This window comes from Dioscorea cayenensis, chromosome 12 (genome assembly GCF_009730915.1).
Source record: "Dioscorea cayenensis subsp. rotundata cultivar TDr96_F1 chromosome 12, TDr96_F1_v2_PseudoChromosome.rev07_lg8_w22 25.fasta, whole genome shotgun sequence".
NCBI lineage: Eukaryota > Viridiplantae > Streptophyta > Magnoliopsida > Dioscoreales > Dioscoreaceae > Dioscorea > Dioscorea cayenensis.
This window is the reverse complement of record NC_052482.1, coordinates 2,637,485-2,655,300: the sequence shown is the minus strand read 5'-3', so window position 1 is coordinate 2,655,300 and position 17,816 is coordinate 2,637,485. Positions and strand designations below refer to the sequence as shown.

The 17,816-nt window shown below is 35.9% G+C and overlaps 1 protein-coding gene and 1 long non-coding RNA gene across 9 annotated transcripts; one reads left to right on the top strand and one right to left on the bottom strand.

Moving 5' to 3' along the window:
* Positions 1-835: 835 nt before the first annotated feature.
* Positions 836-9,172, top strand: LOC120272987 (tubulin gamma-2 chain-like). Of its 8 annotated transcripts, none has more exons than XR_005540483.1 (12): positions 836-1,108; positions 2,389-2,589; positions 2,793-2,904; positions 3,743-4,143; positions 5,125-5,178; positions 5,255-5,359; positions 6,338-6,412; positions 6,503-6,547; positions 6,734-6,862; positions 7,967-8,071; positions 8,145-8,268; positions 8,921-9,172. XR_005540483.1 is itself a non-coding variant. In XM_039279633.1 (12 exons), exons 1-11 carry the CDS (start codon positions 980-982, stop codon positions 8,214-8,216), a joined length of 1,428 nt encoding a protein of 475 aa, XP_039135567.1. In that variant the 5' UTR covers positions 836-979; the 3' UTR covers positions 8,217-8,221; positions 8,921-9,172. The 8 variants fall into 8 exon arrangements, 4 of the variants coding, with proteins under 4 accessions (XP_039135567.1, XP_039135566.1, XP_039135564.1 ...); XR_005540482.1 differs by having other exon boundaries at positions 8,906-9,172; XR_005540481.1 differs by having other exon boundaries at positions 8,884-9,172.
* A 7,741-nt stretch (positions 9,173-16,913) lies between these two features.
* Positions 16,914-17,586, bottom strand: LOC120274010. Its single transcript, XR_005540674.1, has 3 exons — positions 17,521-17,586; positions 17,352-17,410; positions 16,914-17,213 (listed from the first exon to the last, which is right to left on the bottom strand). It is a non-coding gene; the product is annotated as an uncharacterized LOC120274010 (long non-coding RNA).
* Between the last annotated feature and the right edge of the window lie 230 nt (positions 17,587-17,816).

The following is a 17,816-nucleotide window of genomic DNA, read 5'->3' as shown; positions in this document are numbered from 1 at the left end:
TGGGAATTTTTTTTTTTTGTTTTATTTATTTGAAATTTAGGTCATGCTGATGATCTTATGGGTAATTCTGTTCATATTGCTTTTTGGCTGTTTCTTTATATATTTGTTGTGTTATGGTGGTTTTTCTTTCTTGTTGAATTTGATATTTGTTTTAATTTAGTTAAGTAGAATAGAGTAATTGGATATAATATTTATATAAATTTGGGTTCTAGTTAAATCTGTTGTTGTTAAAATGTTTTTTTGTCCTTTTTAACATTGTTTATGATTTGACTCAAAAAGTTTTTATTAACGGCCAGAAGAAACAGTACAAGTGCCAAATTTTGATTATAATTCATTCAAAATTTAAATCATGATTTTTTTGATTACTTATTTGATCTCTTTAATTCAACAAATAAAAAGAGTCAGAAGAAGGTTTAAAATATGATCATAATTTAATATTTAATTATAAATTTTATTTAATACAAATAAACAACTATCAAAAATTACAGAAGAAAATTTTGATTTAAAATATTTACATTGATTAGTATCAAAATAACTAATTAATACCATATAAGTAAAAATGTTTTTTTCACTTTGGAAGAAAATGAGGTCTTTCTAATAAAAATTTTTAAATTTATTTTTCCATCATCTGAAGGAAATTTCTTATTTATTAAAAAAAAAATGACACAATTTCATTAGAAGGTCTTTTACTTACCGTGGGCCCAGTTTGTCAAATTAAACCTTTTTTTTTTTAAAAAAAAATATATATATTTTTCAAAGACATTTTCATTTGATCCCATTTGGCCGTCTTATTATTATTCCCTCTCTTTTCCTTCAAATCCCTCCATTTAACAACCAGACACCCAAAAAAAGAAAGAGAGAGAGAGTGTGTGTGTGAGAGAGAGAGAGAGAAACCCTAAACGAGAGCTGCTCAAACCCTAGAGAGAGTGGGAGAGAGAGAGCTCTTTCGCTTGCTTGGTTTCGGGATCGGATCGAAGGTATGCCGCGCGAGATCATCACGATCCAGGTGGGACAATGCGGGAACCAGATCGGCATGGAGTTTTGGAAGCAACTTTGCCTCGAGCACGGCATTGGCAAGGATGGTCTCCTCGAGGACTTCGCCACTCAGGCACTCTCTCTCTCTCTCTCTCTCTCTCTCATTGTTTCTTGATTTTCTTGATATTGTGTGTTTTGCAATTGAAGGGTTTTGTGATTTTTTATAGTTGAACCTGTAATTTTTATTTTGTTTTCATTCGTTTTCTTATATTTTCTTATTGTATTTCTTGGATGGTTGTACAGGGAGAACACGATCGGAATGTCTTTTGATTTTTTTTAATCATTAAACCTGTAATTTTATGGAATTTAGAGTGTCTTTTGATTATTTTTGTGTTTAATGGAATTTTATCGGTCTTTGGTTGTATATTTTGGATGTGTGTAGACTGAAAACTGAAAACTGGATTGAAGGGTTTGTAATTTTATTTTTTTAATTTTTATTCTTTTTCGTATATTTTTCTTGAATTTATCGGCCTTATTTGATCGGAGTTTTTAGATGGGTTTAGAGTATGAGCTTAATTGAAGTGTTTTGTAATTTTTTCAATTTTTTTTTTATCATTGAACTTGTCATTTAGAGTTTGCTTTGGTACCTTTTCTTGTATTCTTTGGAATTTTATTGACCTTATATTATCTGAAATTTCATCAGCATTGTAATTTAGAACTTGATTGAGGGGTTTTGGGATGTTTAAAAATGCTTCTAATCATTGAACCTGTCGTTGAGTGTTTGGTGAATTCATTTTATTAGATTTTCTTGAACTTTATCCGCTGGATTTGGTCATTTTTTTTTCTTCTTTTTTTGGGTTTCTTGTAATTTTAATTATTACGGATCCTGGTGTTTAGGGTTTCTTTTGATTCTTTTTTCTTATAATTTTCTTGAAATTTATCTACATTAATTGATCGTATGTGTTTGATGGCCATGGAATGAGACTTTTAATGAAGTGTTTCACATTATTCATTGTCCTGTACTCTTTTCTTCATTCTAGTCTTCAATTTTCTATTAGAATTTTTATACCCTTTCTTCTTTTGATCAACATGATCTAATTCTCTTGAATCCTACACTAGTTCTTGTGATCACATAAGAGTAGTGCTTGGGCAGAATAAGCATATTATTCTTGCATAAGAGCCAAACACCCCAGTGACCGCTTATTCATGTGAATAAACTATTCCTTCTTATTAAGGGTCTTATTCTGGACTAAGTGCATTGGTATTAGCCTAATTGCACATTAATACCGAGATACCCATTCTCTATCCAAACATGTGTTTGCGTGTGTTATTCGTGCTTTCAATTCATATCTAACTTTTTACTTTATTTGGGACTTTGATTTGATGACGTTTGATGGTTTGTTTTTGTTGTAGGGAGGTGACAGGAAAGATGTTTTCTTCTACCAGGCCGATGACCAGCATTACATTCCGAGAGCTCTTTTGATGGACTTGGAACCTCGAGTTATTAACGGGATACAGAACAGTGAGTATAGAAATCTATATAATCACGAAAACATATTTCTCTCTGATCATGGAGGAGGCGCTGGAAATAATTGGGCAAGCGGATATCACCAGGTTCACTAATTTATTCTCCACTGCCATTCACTTTGAAAAAACCTTAAACTATGAATTTGTTAAGCTTTTTCGAGATGAATTTGGAGAATGCATGTTTAAACGATGTGAAGTTAAGCTATCAATTATAGTATAAAAGTCTTTTTTGTTATTTGGGTGGTTTAGCATGCAGATGATTTCTCATAACTGGAAGTTTATTGGAATAGGGGGAGCAAGTTGTTGATGATATTATGGATATGATAGATAGAGAAGCAGATGGAAGTGATAGCCTTGAGGGTTTTGTTCTCTGCCATTCAATAGCTGGTGGAACTGGATCAGGTCATTCCTCCCCATTATTTTTCTCGTGGCATTTAATGTGTATATGAATATTTTATGCACTTTTGGCTATCTACATGTACCTTTTCCCCTATTCTTATTTGCTCTGCAATTCAGTAGATTCTGCCTTAAGCATCTACCAAACCATTATTATTGATACTTATGCTAGAGAGGTAATGCTCACTCTTTGCAAATTGATTGGTAACTAATGCTTGGTCTAGACCCTTTTGCGATGCCAATATTACCTATTTTTTATTTTCTTTAATGGGATATAAAGTTTTTGGTCAGGGAACTTGACCTTCTGTCGCTTGAATTGCACTATTAATTTTAAGTCACAGTGGTCTCTCCTCAAACAGATTGATCAAGTAATAAATATAATGATTATGAAAGCATTTTCACCAACTGAAAAACAGATAGAGGTTGATACTTATCCTTTCTAATAAGAATCGAATATGCCATCAGGGACAACCATGTTGTAATTTATATGATACATTCTTTGGCTTGCTGCTCCATATTGGTTCTTGCTTATATTGCATTATGAATTGCGGTATAACTCTACAGTTTTTACATATTGCCACCTGAAAAAGTCATTTACATATATTACAAATGAAGTTAATACTTAAAAAATGGCTCCAGTAGGTGGCAAGTAAAATAGTGTTAAGAGAGGTGGTTATGAGGTTTTCTTGAAAAGTGAAGGGTGCTAAGTAATTTTTTTACTTTTCTATTATTCTATTTTCCTATTTTTCAGGGGTTTGTAAGTATAAAACTTATTACTTTATACTTCTCTTTAGCCAAATTTTATCAGTCAAATTTTTGGCTCAGTTGCCTTTATCCATTTCAGGAATGGGATCGTATTTACTAGAAACTCTTAACGAACGCTACAGCAAGAAACTTGTCCAGACATATAGTGTGTTTCCAAACCAAATGGAAACAAGTGATGTGGTGGTTCAGCCTTACAACTCACTGTTGACTCTGAAACGACTTGCAGTGAATGCAGATTGTGTTGTTGTTCTTGACAACACAGCACTAAACAGGATTGCTGTTGAACGTCTTCATTTAAGCAATCCTACTTTTGCACAAACAAATTCGTTGGTGTCGACTGTTATGTCTGCAAGCACAACCACTCTACGTTATCCAGGATATATGAATAATGATTTGGTCGGCCTTCTTGCCTCATTGATTCCCACTCCAAGATGCCATTTTCTAATGACTGGTTATACACCATTGACAGTGGAACGTCAGGTTACACAACGCTTGTTTAAGCCTCGATTTTTTACTAGCAATTATAGTGGTGATCAAGTAGGAAGCTGGTTTTCTTAACCATATGTGCATTGCAGAACAGTATTTTTTTGTACTTATATCTCTGATTTCATGCCAAGGAAATGCTGTGCAACCTGATAATACAAATTTTTTGGTAAAACCTTTTAATTATCTGAAGATCTGTTTCCATATTTATCTGTCAAGCCTCTTTAAACAATTGAAAAGTGCCGAGATTATACTTGGCATTGTTTCTTAGTTTCGTTTGTTATTAATCTAAGTGTTGGATTATGAAGCCACTTAGGTGTCTGTTTAGAAGACTTTACTGAAGTTTTTCATTTGGATTGCCTATTTACGCCCTTTATCTAAACTGGTTTTATTATAGTCTGGTCTAGTTAAAGCATGTGCGTAATTATTTTTTTTCTACTCACAAATTCATCCCTTTTTTTGGTGATTCATGCCCGACACAACCCTAGGTTCATGATAATGCAACAATAGATCCTTTGTGGGAGAGTATCATGGGAAAGCAGTATCTTGTGATTTTATTTTTGGTCCTATTGGGAAATTGGATCGTCATTATCATACTTAAGCATGCTGTCGGAACACCCTAACACTTTGATGATTATTTAAGGGTTTATCTATGAACATTCAGTTATATCACTAGCAGTATTTTTATAAAATTTCAAGGAAGCTTTGCTACTTTTGTGAAAAAACTGTTATAATATTTTGACCAGAAACCATTGATTCCTTTTTAGTGGTTTTGTTAGACTCACTGTATGTTTCAATTATGTGGTCTCTTTAATTTTCCAGCGAATTTCAAATCCAGCACTTGTCATGTAATTTTGTATGATTTCTTTGTTTTATGTTCCCTACTTTCCTTTAATGGATGGAATGTGATGTTACAGACTCATGCTAAATTTACATCTCATCTAATCATTTCCCTCTTTTTTTTTTTTGGGCTTGCAGGTTAATGTGATTCGTAAAACTACTGTACTTGATGTTATGAGGAGACTTTTGCAGGCAAGCATCTCACTATTTTACATAATTGTAGAACATTGTTTATCCTACACAAAATATTCTCTCTGTTCATTTGCAGGCAAAGAATATCATGGTTTCTTCCTATGCCCGTACAAAAGAAGCTAGCCAAGCAAAATATATCTCAATATTAAACATCATTCAAGGAGAAGTGGACCCTACCCAGGTAAAATCCTATTAAGCACGGGAGATCATGCAAACTCAATGTGCAATGTTTGTCAATTTGCATTAAGACACATCAATTTTAGCATTTGTTGTCTAGGAAGCAAAACAATTTTCCATTGTTTATTTTTGCCCTTTTGTAAGTAAGATCCAAACTATGAAATATGGATTTAACAAGATGTAGTAAATTAACCTTTTTAGAATAACTGATAGTTCCATATTTGGCAGGTTAGTAAATAAAGATATGAATATACAAGTCTAGGTTTCTTGTCCTATCAGTTTAAGCTATTGGTATAAATTAGGGGCAGGTAGTATCTTTTTGCTTTGCATCTAACTTGAATTAAAACTTTGTTAATTTTTTTTTTATTTTTTTTTAATTAATTAATTATTTATTATTATTATTATTTTTTGCACATTGCCATCTAGAATGGACTTGCTAACATGTATTAAGTTAGTTAATATGAATATGAATATACAAGTTGGCCCCTCATCCTATCAAGGTAAGATTTTGGTTGAATCAAGCCTAGGTAATATATATTGGATTTGCATCTAACAAATGCTACCTGGTCTTTATCCTGAATAAGTTCCTGACCTACCAGAACTAAATGTAGACTATGTAGTGATTTAGTAAATCCACTGATTACCATAATGGCCGATTATTATTGAACTGAGCATGAAATTTAAATTAATGGCTGATTCTTATTGAACTGAATATGAAATTTTAAATTAAATGTTATTTCCCCTGGTATAGAAAATCTAATTTTGTAGAGATGATGTCTTAAACTAAGCTGGCATAATAACCATTTGATTTTCTTTTAACTCCCTGAATTAGAATGTTTGCCTCCATGTTACCACCTTCCTTTAACCTTCCGCTGGGCCATGAGGCATTATGTAATTTTTATAGACTTAATCTGCATTCTATTTCATTTCCATAAATTTTAACAGCAATGTCTCTGTAATGGGTTTCTCCATGTTGAATCAGGTGCATGAAAGCTTGCAAAGAATACGTGAAAGAAAGCTTGTAAATTTTATTGAATGGGGACCTGCTAGCATCCAGGTATTCAACAAAACTCGCAATTCCAATGTGTCCATTATATATATATGTATATATATTTTTCCTGCCCTTATCTTTATCATCGTTTTGCAGGTTGCTTTATCCAGAAAGTCACCATATGTCCAAACTGCTCATAGAGTAAGATTTCTGTTGATCTTTGTTGTTGCGCTTATGAATAAATTAGTCAATTTTGCTCATTGTTCCAATGAAAGGAAAAAAGAACGAAAAATGCTGCAGCTATTATATTTCACAGATTATTGTTGGATTAGTATGTTTTTTGTGAAATGATCAAATGATACCAGTATTTTCTACTCACCGTGACAGGTTAGTGGCCTCATGCTAGCAAACCATACCAGCATAAGACACCTCTTCAGCAAATGTCTGAACCAATATGAGAAGCTGAGGAAGAAGCAAGCTTTCCTCGACAATTATCGCAAGTTTCCAATGTTTGCAGTAAGTTCCTAGGTGGTCAGCATGATTTTTTTTTTAATTAAGTGTTTCAATGATAATTGATTCAGTGTTAATCATCTAACCGTTAATCTTCAGGACATTTATAGCTTTATATATGGTTCTCTTTGGTGTAGCTTTTGACAATTTAGTTGATCAAGCATGTGTTCCTTCATGCCTTAGGGTACATCTGTTTGAAGGATGGAGATGAAAAATAATCTCTAGGGCATCCTTTGTTTTATATCTGGTTTTTATTTGGTGTAGCTGTTGATATATATTAGGGGAAAGTTCATTCCTGCCTCAGGAAAGAACTGTTTCAAGGATTGAGATGAAAATAATCCCCAGGACATCCATAGGTTATATCTAGTTCTCATTGATGTAGCTGTTGACAGCTGCTTGATTGAGCCTGTATTTTTCATATGCCTTATAACCTGGACAATTGGTTTAAGATAGGAGTTTTGAGTTGTCACTTATTTGGTAGGTTCTCTCATGTGGTATTTTCCACAGCTAGCAGTTTCCTTTTTTCTGCATCTGCTACTACAATGTAATCCTACCCAACTCCCATTCACTCAGAAAAATACCCTCTTGGCCCGTGTAACTTGACATGTAGTTGATGTTTAGATCTGGATCTGGTTCTCAATCATTATTAGGTTGATTCCTGATTTCTGAATTAGCTACTTGTTCTTTTAATTGCCTGCTGTATAAGGTTTGTATTGCTTGGCCAGGCCAACCTGTATCAACTCTATTCTATGTTTGATTGCAAGATTGGAAGTTGATATGGTTACTTTATTTTGATATCCAATAAAGGATTTGATATTTGTTTAGATGATTCCAGAAGTTGCCTAGAGAATAGGAAGCTCATTTTAAGTACATAATATTACCTTACATAACCTTTTCTGGATGCCCATTTAAATTACTGTAAAATGGTTTCTTCTCTTCAGTGATTTTTTCTGCTAAATTCAGTAGCGTGCTTTAAGTATGTGGTCAATATATCCTGCAGCAATCAGCGATGCTGTGCAATCCAGTTCTTTTATTAGAAATGATAATTTTAAAGTTCCTGCGAACTTGTGAAAGAGTGGTTATCTGAATGTCACACAACTGTCTGAGCAGGATAACGATCTTTCGGAATTTGATGAATCTCATGAAATAATTGAAAGCTTGGTTGATGAATACAAGGCTTGTGAATCACCAGACTATATCAAGTGGGGAATGGAGGTATGAGTCCAAACTGTAGTTATCCATGAATTTGGCATAAGCTTTATACTAATCATGCATTCCCACGTTGCAGAAGGATATGGACACCACTTTGCCAGGAGAAGCAAGTCTATCTGGAGCACTGGATGCAAAACTCAATTTGTAGAACATGTATGCTACCTAAGTGTTCAAACCTTTATCACAACCCTTTTTTTATGGTGAGCACATCCTTAAATATGAGAAAACAATAATCTTAACCACCTGGGTACACCTGCAGTTCTATTTTTATTGTTTCTTATTGACTCTGCAGATATTTAAAAGAATCAATTCACATAGCTTTGAATGCACAGTACTAGTTGACTAACTGGCAATAATAATTGAATCATTAAAATGCCTTGTTTCACTTGGGTTTGGGATAATGTTTAGATTCTCGTTGATATTCACTTATGATGGATTCAAGCTCCAGTGGCTCTTATATTGGGGCTACTATCTTTTTTTTTTCTTGAAGCAAATAAATAAATAACTGTTTATTTTGGCCAAGAATTTGATGCGGTTCATTATCTCTCCGTCTTACATTGCAGTTAACGCTGACACATTTGTGAGTCATGATAGACAATGTTATAATTATTATTGCTTTAGTGTCTTAAATCCTTTGCTGGTCCAAAACCTCAGTGAATTTAGATTGGTTAGTTCACAACCATTTATATAATTATTATTGCTTTAGTTTGATCCGCATGATGCATCTATACTTTGATAAAGCACCTTGAAAGATCCAAAGGATATCGCATTGCATTGTGTAATGTATAATATATTTCAAATGTAACTTTCAGCAGTGTATCTGGCTTTGTGATTCAGACATTTGGAATGCAGAGGAACTGAGAATAGAGAATATCATCATCAACATGCTGTTTTGCCCAGCCTTTGTCACTGTTGTATGGTGAACATCTGGTGAGATTTTGTTTTACAAATGCATATGTAAGTTGTACATATATTATCTATCACATTAGATTTTTACTACCATTCAGACCGGCAAAGGTTTCTTATACTGTGCATAGGATGAACATTACCAACTACTACTGTAGAAGTTCGAGGGAGAATTTTTAATCTATTGTCACTTGTTTCACGTCCATCTTGTTTGCAATACTTAGGGCTTCTCTCTCTCTCTCTCTCTCTCTATATATATATATATATATTTTATTATTTATTTATTTATATTTATATGTATATGTGTATATATATATTTATGCCCTGTTGAAACTTTTAAATTAGGAGCTTCTTGCAGGACTTACTCATTTACAGGTAAGTGTGAGAAGCGCCCGGTAAGTGAGGTGTTCCTTGGTTATAACGAGTGTTGAAATGTTTTTCATTATCTATGGATGATGTAATATTCAACTGTACATTTTTTGAATTTTTTAAAAGGTGTACAATAATAGAAAATAATGTTAATCTGGTATTTATGATCAAATATTTATATTAGTAATTATAATTATAAAATTTTCAGTACATACTGTAAAAAATATCATTTTAATTGTTATTCTCTGATTAATTTGAAGCAAATGAAATTTCAATCAAATAGATTTCTTTTTAGGGTTTATTTGGTTGCAAAATAAAAAAAAGTGGTATAATTTTATTATGTAGAAAATACAAGTTATTATTACAGAAATTGTAGCATATTTTAATCTTACAAAATAAATGTTTGATTAACAAAATAAAAAAATTACGGAGACTAACCGATTGGCGACCAGACCTTCGGTAATCCGGTGGCCGATCACCGGAAGCCGGCCAAACCACCAGTGGACAGTCGGTGTGTCATTGAAGGTTAGTTGGCTAGATCACTAGTGGACCGATGATGTGTCACCGGAGGTTTTCTGACCGCCGGCCGAATTGGTGGCTGATCAGACCGCCGGTAAAAAGAGTTTTTTTACAATGAAAAAATATTTCACTAAGAGCGGAATATTTTTTTTATGTCATAATACTATATTATGTCATAATTTTATATTTTAAAATAAATACTCAAACAGTTAATATGACATAATTTTCTGACATATTGTACGGATTATATCATAATTCCATCTATCCAAACAAACAAGTGATTAGAAAATAAAAAAAAACTTGTTTTAAAATAAAAATATGTTTTTGTTGTAGATTTAAAGTATGTGAACCTGGTTCACTCATGGAATCGAGTTCGTGGAATCACTGCTCAGTGATACAATGATTAGAGAGGTGTACAAACTGGTGATTTGTAATTAGCTCGCACTGTTGCGGACTCAATTACAGGTTGGGCTTTTGCCAACCTATAAGCCGGCCTGGACCCACTAGGTTGGACCGACCGAGGTCGGTTAGTCCCCCTGTGCCCACCTTTATGCACTTCACAAACACAACGCACTTTACCTCTATCAACCTTCAAGTGCTCATACTCAACACTGTGCCACACTCCCGCAATTTTAAATTCAGTAATCACATCCTTCCTTAGATCAAAATCTCAACGCATACCCTAGCAAATCTTCTCTTTGGAGCAAACTGGGTCTTAGGATCCACCACACCAAAATAACTGTTCCAATTTTATTACCAAGAGCACATAAAAGTGTATGGTTGTGATGATACTCAATTGGCAAGTCCGGAAATCGTACCCATGCTGCAGTGGAAGGATTAGAAACCAAGCTTGGCTGCATACCTGGACGCCATTTTTTTTATGGTCAAGTAATCACCCAGAATAATCCATGGACCCTCATTGAAAACATAATTCATATCGTCGGAAGATGAGAACTTGACGACAAAGAAATCATTATGCAGATCAATCAACTCCCAATCACCCCTGGGCGACCACATGTTCTTGATCTTCTCTTGCAGCACATAACTTTTTATAGGTCGATCTAAAAGTTTAACAATAAGTGATATCTTCTCTTAAATTCTCAGAAAGAATGATACAAGAGCAAGTTCCTTCATAGGAAATAGAGATCTGACCATCATTGAAATCATCCTCAGAATGAACACGCCTTGCAGTAGAGTATTCTGATTACTCGAGCGGAACCATATCATCATCAGGTAAGTTCTGATTACTTGACACAGTACCATCAGCAGCATGAGGTAAATTCTGATTACTCATCCCCATAAAATCATCTTCATCCTCAGAATGAACACCGGTCCTTGCAGTAGCATTCTGATTACTTGGCAGCGGCGGCACCATATCATCATCAGGTAAATTCTGATCACCAGTTAAATCCTGATTACTCAACGTCGGCGTCGGCGTCGTATCATCAGCAGGAGGTAAATTCTGATTACTCAACCCCATGAAATCATCTTCATCTTCATCTTCATCCTCAGAATGTGTTGGGTATTGGGCTCCCGTCCTATGTGGAGAAAAGCCCAAATGGTCCAAGCCCATTAGGGTTCACTTTATTAAGTGTTTTCCATCATATTAGGGTTAAGAGAGTAAAAAATCTGGAGAGATAGCCGCATGAAAGATAAAAAAGCAACATATTTTTCACGGGGTTCCCAGATTCCCGTCTATGTGGAGAAAAGCCCAAATGGTCCAAGCCCATTAGGGTGTTTGCAGTGTCATAAGTGTTTGTCCATCAGATTAGAGAGTGAAAAATCTGGGGTGAGATAGCAAAAGCACAGTTCAGGGGATTCGGTTTGCAGAGCGTGAAATTTCCAGCGTGTTTGGAGGGTCAGCGATGTCGATTGAGTGATTTGGTGGCGTTGGGGACTTCGGCTGAGCTCCACAGACGGTTTATGAGTTTGGCTTCCCCAGCTCAAGATATAGGGTCGAGCTATAGAATATTGTTTTTTTGTTTTCAATATAGCTTGTTTTAGCTATTGTTTTGGTCAAGTTGTATTTTTATTTATGCTCATTCTTGAGACTCTCTTGTACCCTGAATTTGATTATAGTGGAGCTTGGATTGGTCAAGATTGACCCGTGGTTTTTCACCCTTGATTTAAGGGTTTTTCACGTAAAATTTGGTGTCTTGTGTGATTGCAATTTTGGTCTTGTTAGGTTGCTCTTTTTCATCTAGCAAGCTTGGGGATTGTTTATTTGTTTACAATCTATTGAGATTGTTGCTTAATTCCCATCAGAGTGGTATCAGAGACAGGTTCTCAATCTTTGTGATCATAGTGGTTTTCTTGCTTGAATGATGGTGGCAAATACAAACAGGATGATTAGTTTGAATGGAAGCAATTATCATCTTTGGAAAGGGAAAATGAAAGATTTGTTATTTGTCAAAAATATGCACTTACCTGTGTTTGCTGCGAAGAAGCCAGATTCAAAATCTGATGAAGAATGGGCATTTGCACATCAACAAGTTTGTGGGTTTATTCGGCAATATGTTGATGATAATGTTTACAATCATATTGCTAATGAGACTGAAGCCAAAAAATTGTGGGAGAAGATTGAGTCTTTGTATGCTTCAAAGTTAGGAAACAACAAGCTGTATTTGTTGAATTCCATGATGAATTTGAGATATAAAGAGGGAACTTCCATATCGGATTACTTGAATGTTTTTCGAGGGCTTCTTGATCGGGTTATCGAGGGATGAGTATTAAATTTGAGGATGAAATTCTTGGACTTTGGTACATTGAACACACTACCGGATACATGGGAGACATTTCGGGTCTCAATAATAAATTCCGCTCCGAGTGGTGTGGTGTCCCTAGAGTCGAGTTAAGAGTAGTACTCTTAATGAGGAGATGAGAAAAGAAGGCTCGAGGTTCTTCTTCTCAACCGGAGGTTACGCTTCATGAAGATCGGGGAGAAATCTTCATAGAAATCAGAAGGTAGAGATAAAAAGCGGGAAGCAAGTCCAAGTCCGAGATACAAGGATGTTGAGTGCCATTATGGTCACAAAAATGGGGCACATAAAAAGGAATTGTTTCAAATGGGCGAGAAAACAAAGGGAAAGGGCAAGCGGGAGAAGAATGATCAAGATGGTGATTCTGTATCTGCTGCTACTTCTGATGATTTGGTCTTTACTCACGAGGGCGATATAATCAACATTGTATCGATGAGTTAAAAAGTTGGGTTGTGGATAGTGGTGCTACTTTGCATGTGGCGCCAAGGAAGGAATTCTTCACATCTTTCAAATCGGAGATTTTTGGCTCATTGAAGATGGAGTAACGATTGGCATTGCAAAGGTGGGTCGGTATTGGAGATGTGTGTCGCAAACTACCATGGGTATGAAGCTACTTCTAAAAGATGTAAGGTATGCTCCGATGTTCGCTGAATCTTATTTCGGGTTGGCGAGACTTGATGATGACGGATATGACAACTGCTTTGGTGGTGGAAAATGGAAACTTACCAAAGGAAACATGGTTGTAGCCCGTGGAAATAAAGATTCTAAGTTGTATTGGTTGAAAAGGTGTTGTTCCTAGTGATGATGTGAATGCGATGAGATATGGAGGCATCTTACTTGTGGCACGAAGACTTGGTTATATTATTGAAAAAAAGGACTGTCTAGCTTGGCTAAAAAAAGAATGTGCTTCGAGGATTGAAGAATGCGAGTTGAGAGATGTTCTCACTGTATGGCGGGGAAAACAAAAAGCAGGGTATCCTTTAAGTAGCATCCCTCTTCAAGGAAGTCAGAGTTGCTTGAGTTAGTACATTCGGGATGTTTGTGGACCTTTAAAGGTAAAATCTTATGGTGGTGCCTTATACTTTCTGACATTCATTGATGATCATTCCAGGAAACTTTGGGTCTATGCTTTGAAGACCAAATATCAGGTGCTTGAAAAATTCAGAGAATACCATGCCTTGGTTGAAAGACAGTCTGGTAAGAAGCTCAAATGTATCAGGAGTGATAACGGTAGTGAGTATTGTGGATCTTTTGATGAATACTGTAGAAAACACGGAATCAGACATGAGAAGACACCTCCCAAAACTCCTCAACTTAATGGTCTGGTAGAGAGAATGAACAGAACATTGATGGAAAGAGTTAGATGCATGCTTTCAGAAGCAAAGTTACCTCAAATGTTTTGGGGTGAGGCATTGTGTGCAGCAGCACATGTGATCAATCTTAGTCCTGTTGTGGCCTTGAAAAGGTGATGTGCCAGATAAAGTATGGTTTGGAAAGGATGTTTCCTATGACCACTTAAGAGCTTTTGGTTGTAAAGCATTTGTTCATATTCCAAAAGATGAGAGGTCTAAGCTTGATGAGAAGACTAGACAATGTATCTTCGTGGGCTATGGTCATAATGATGAGTTTGGGTATAGACTGTATGATCTAGTGAAGAAGAAGCTGGTTAGAAGCCGTGATGTGGTATTCATGGAAAACCAAATGCTTGATGACATTGATAAGGTGGAGCAGAAAGATCCCTTGAAGACTTATGAGTTAATTAATGCAGAGCCAGTTCATGTTACACCAAATCTAGAGGCAGTTGATATTGATGTTCAGAATGATGATCAGCAGCTTGGAGATGAATTAGATGTTCCAAGAATGGATGTGCAGATACAACCTGAGCAACATGAAGATGAACCTGAAGATCCACCTCAATTTCTACTTAGAAGGTCTAACAGAGAGAGACATGTGTCCACCAGATATCCATCTAATGAGTATGTGACCTTGACTGATGGGGGAGAACCAGAGAATTACAAAGAGGCCATAGAAAATGAAGAAAAACAGAAATGGATTCATGCAATGGAAGATGAAATGAAATCCTTAGATGACAATCATACATTTGATATAGTCAAGTTGCCTAAAGGCAAAAGGGCCTTAAAGAATAGATGGATTTACAGGGTGAAATATGAAGGAAATTCAGCATCTCCTAGATATAAAGCTAGATTGGTGGTGAAAGGTTTTAGTCAAAGAAAGGGGATCGACTTTGATGAGATTTTCTCACCTGTTGTGAAAATGACATCTATTAGAACTGTGTTGGGTTTAGCTGCAACTCTTGATTTGGAAGTTGAGCAAATGGATGTCAAAACTGCATTCCTCCATGGTAATTTAGAGGAGGAAATTTATATGGAACAACCTGAGGGTTTCAGGGTGCAAGGCAAAGAAAATCATGTGTGTCTGTTGAAAAAGAGTTTGTATGGTTTGAAACAAGCTCCACGACAATGGTATAAGAAGTTTGAATCGGTTATGATTGAGCAAGGCTATAAAAAGACTACTTCTGATCATTGTGTCTTTGTGAGCAAGTTTGCTGATGGTGATTTTATTATCTTGCTATTGTATGTTGATGACATACTTATTGTTGGGAAAGATTTTTCTAAAATTGACAGGTTAAAGAAGCAACTCAGCAACTCATTTGCTATGAAAGATTTGGGATCAGCAAAGCAGATATTGGGTATTAGTATTGTGCATGATAGAAAAGAGAGGAAGCTTTGGATGTCTTAAAAGAAATATATTGAGAAAGTGTTGGAGAGGTTCAACATGGGAACGTCTAAGCCTGTAAGTACTCCTCTAGCTGCACATTTCAAACTGAGTGTTAGTTAGAGTCCTTCAACTGAGACCGAGAAGGTTGACATGGAAAGTGTTCCTTATGCATCTGCTGTTGGGAGTTTAGTATATGCCATGGTGTGTACTAGACTTGACATTGCTTATGCTGTTAGCAATGTTAGCAGATTTCTCTCAAATCTAGGTAGAGAGTATTGGAATGCAGTGAAATGGATCATGAGGTATCTTAAGGGAACTTCAGACTTGAATCTTTGTTTTGGTGGTGAGAAGCTTGTGCTTGTCGGTTATACAGATTCTGATATGGCTTGAGACGTTGATTCTAGAAAGTCCACTTCAGGGTATTTGATCAAGTTTGCAGGGGGAGTTGTAGCCTGGCAGTCTAGATTGCAAAAGTGTGTTGCATTGTCCACAACTGAGGCAGAGTTCATTGCCATCACAGAAGCCTGCAAGGAATTGCTTTGGCTTAAAAAGTTCTTGCTTGAGCTTGGATGTACACAAGAGAGATACGTCTTATATTGTGATAGTCAAAGTGCAGTTTATCTTGCCAAGAATCAAACCTTTCATTCTCGCTCAAAACACATTGATGTGAGGTATCATTGGATACGAGATGCATTGGATGCGAAGTTGTTGGAGTTGGCTAAAGTTCATACAGATGACAATGGTGCTAACATGTTGATAAAGACTTTGCCAAGAGGGAAGTTTGAGGTTTGCCGTATGATCTCCGGGATGGCGGTCACCTCCACATAGTCGTGAGGGGGAGATATGTTGGGTATTGGGCTCCCGTCCTATGTGGAGAAAAACCCAAATGGTCCAAGCCCATTAGGGTTCACTTTATTAAGTGTTTTCCATCATATTAGGGTTAAGAGAGTGAAAAATCTGGGGAGATAGCCGCCGCAAAGATAAAAACGGCATATTTTCACAGGGTTCGGATTTGACAGGAGCAACAAATTCAAGCTGGTGTTTGGAGGGTCAAACGATGTCCGATTGAGCTGAAATTTGGTGGGCACGTTCGGGACTTGCAGAGCTTGATTTCCACCAGACGGTTTGTGATTTGGCTTCTCCTAGCTCAAGATATGAGGGTCAGAACAGAAGCTACAGAATATTGTTTTTGTTTCCAATATAGCTTGTTTTAGCTATTGTTTTGGTCAAGTTGTATTTTTATTTATGCTCATTCTTGAGACTCTCTTGTACCCTGAATTTGATCATAGTGGAGCTTGGATTGGTCAAGATTGACCCGTGGTTTTTCACCCTTGATTTAAGGGTTTTTCACGTAAAATTTGGTGTCTTGTGTGATTGCAATTTTGGTCTTGTTAGGTTGCTCTTTTTCATCTAGCAAGCTTGGGGATTGTTTATTTGTTTACAATATATTGAGATTGTTGCTTAATTCCCATCAGAATGAACATCGGCCCATGTAGTAGCAGTAGTATTCTGATTACTCGGCAACACCATAAAATCAAATAAATCCGGATTACTCATCATCATAGAATCAAATAAACTGTCATAACTCGTCTTCATCACCGCAAAATCATTCAAGACCCTATCATGCCAATAATTACGAGAGGTGGTGGTGTCCATAGGTTGTGATATATTCTTCCGCCGGATAATGAAAAGAAACTTACTTCAGCAGCAGGTTGTGAGGGGAGGGGGAAACTACAGATCTCCACAACCCAACCCAACCCAACCCAACCCCTCTCTTCAAATCATCAAGATCTTCTTCAAATCAAGGCGAGAGGCTCCGATCATAAAGATTTTACGAATTCAAACACCAGGACCTAAAGAAATCAAGGTTCCAAATCCCTTACTCATTTTCTAGTTTTCTCAGCATCATCACCCATAATTCAAAGAATGAAATACCAAATCAAAAAGAACATATATATATAAAAGCGTAGTAGTGTTTTTTTTTCAATTACCTTCTTGCTGATGATCAAGATCTTGGAATCGCAAGCTTCAACACCTCCGAACCCAGAAGCTAAAGAAAGGAACCATAATGGAAAACAGAGTAGGGAGAGAAATCGCCCGGCTTCAAAGAATGTAATCCAAAAATAGGAAAGGAATGATAATGATTAGGGTTTCCCATACCTTGCTGATGAACAAGATCTTGCTATCAACAATTGCTAGAGCCTATCGGAGAAATAGGCGGCGCAGAATTGCGTAGAGTGGTATTTAAATTGTCCTAATTATGGTTAGGGTTTTGGGATTCAGGTAATTTTTACCAATAGACCCATTTCATGGACAACTTGTTAAAATTATCAATTTTCCATTTGTCTATATATATATATATATTTTTAAAAAACTTTATCTACACTCTTCACTTTTTGTAGGGAGTCTAACACCATCAATTTTGATTTTTTTTTTTTTTCAAGATTAATAGCTAG

Coding starts and splice junctions, on each gene's coding strand:
- LOC120272987 (XM_039279633.1), top strand. CDS start 980: ATGCCGCGCGAGATCATCACGATCCAGGTGGGACAATGCGGGAACCAG. Junction 1,109..2,388: donor TCGAGGACTTCGCCACTCAG/GCACTCTCTCTC, acceptor TTTTTGTTGTAG/GGAGGTGACAGGAAAGATGT. Junction 4,144..5,124: donor CATTGACAGTGGAACGTCAG/GTTACACAACGC, acceptor TTGGGCTTGCAG/GTTAATGTGATTCGTAAAAC.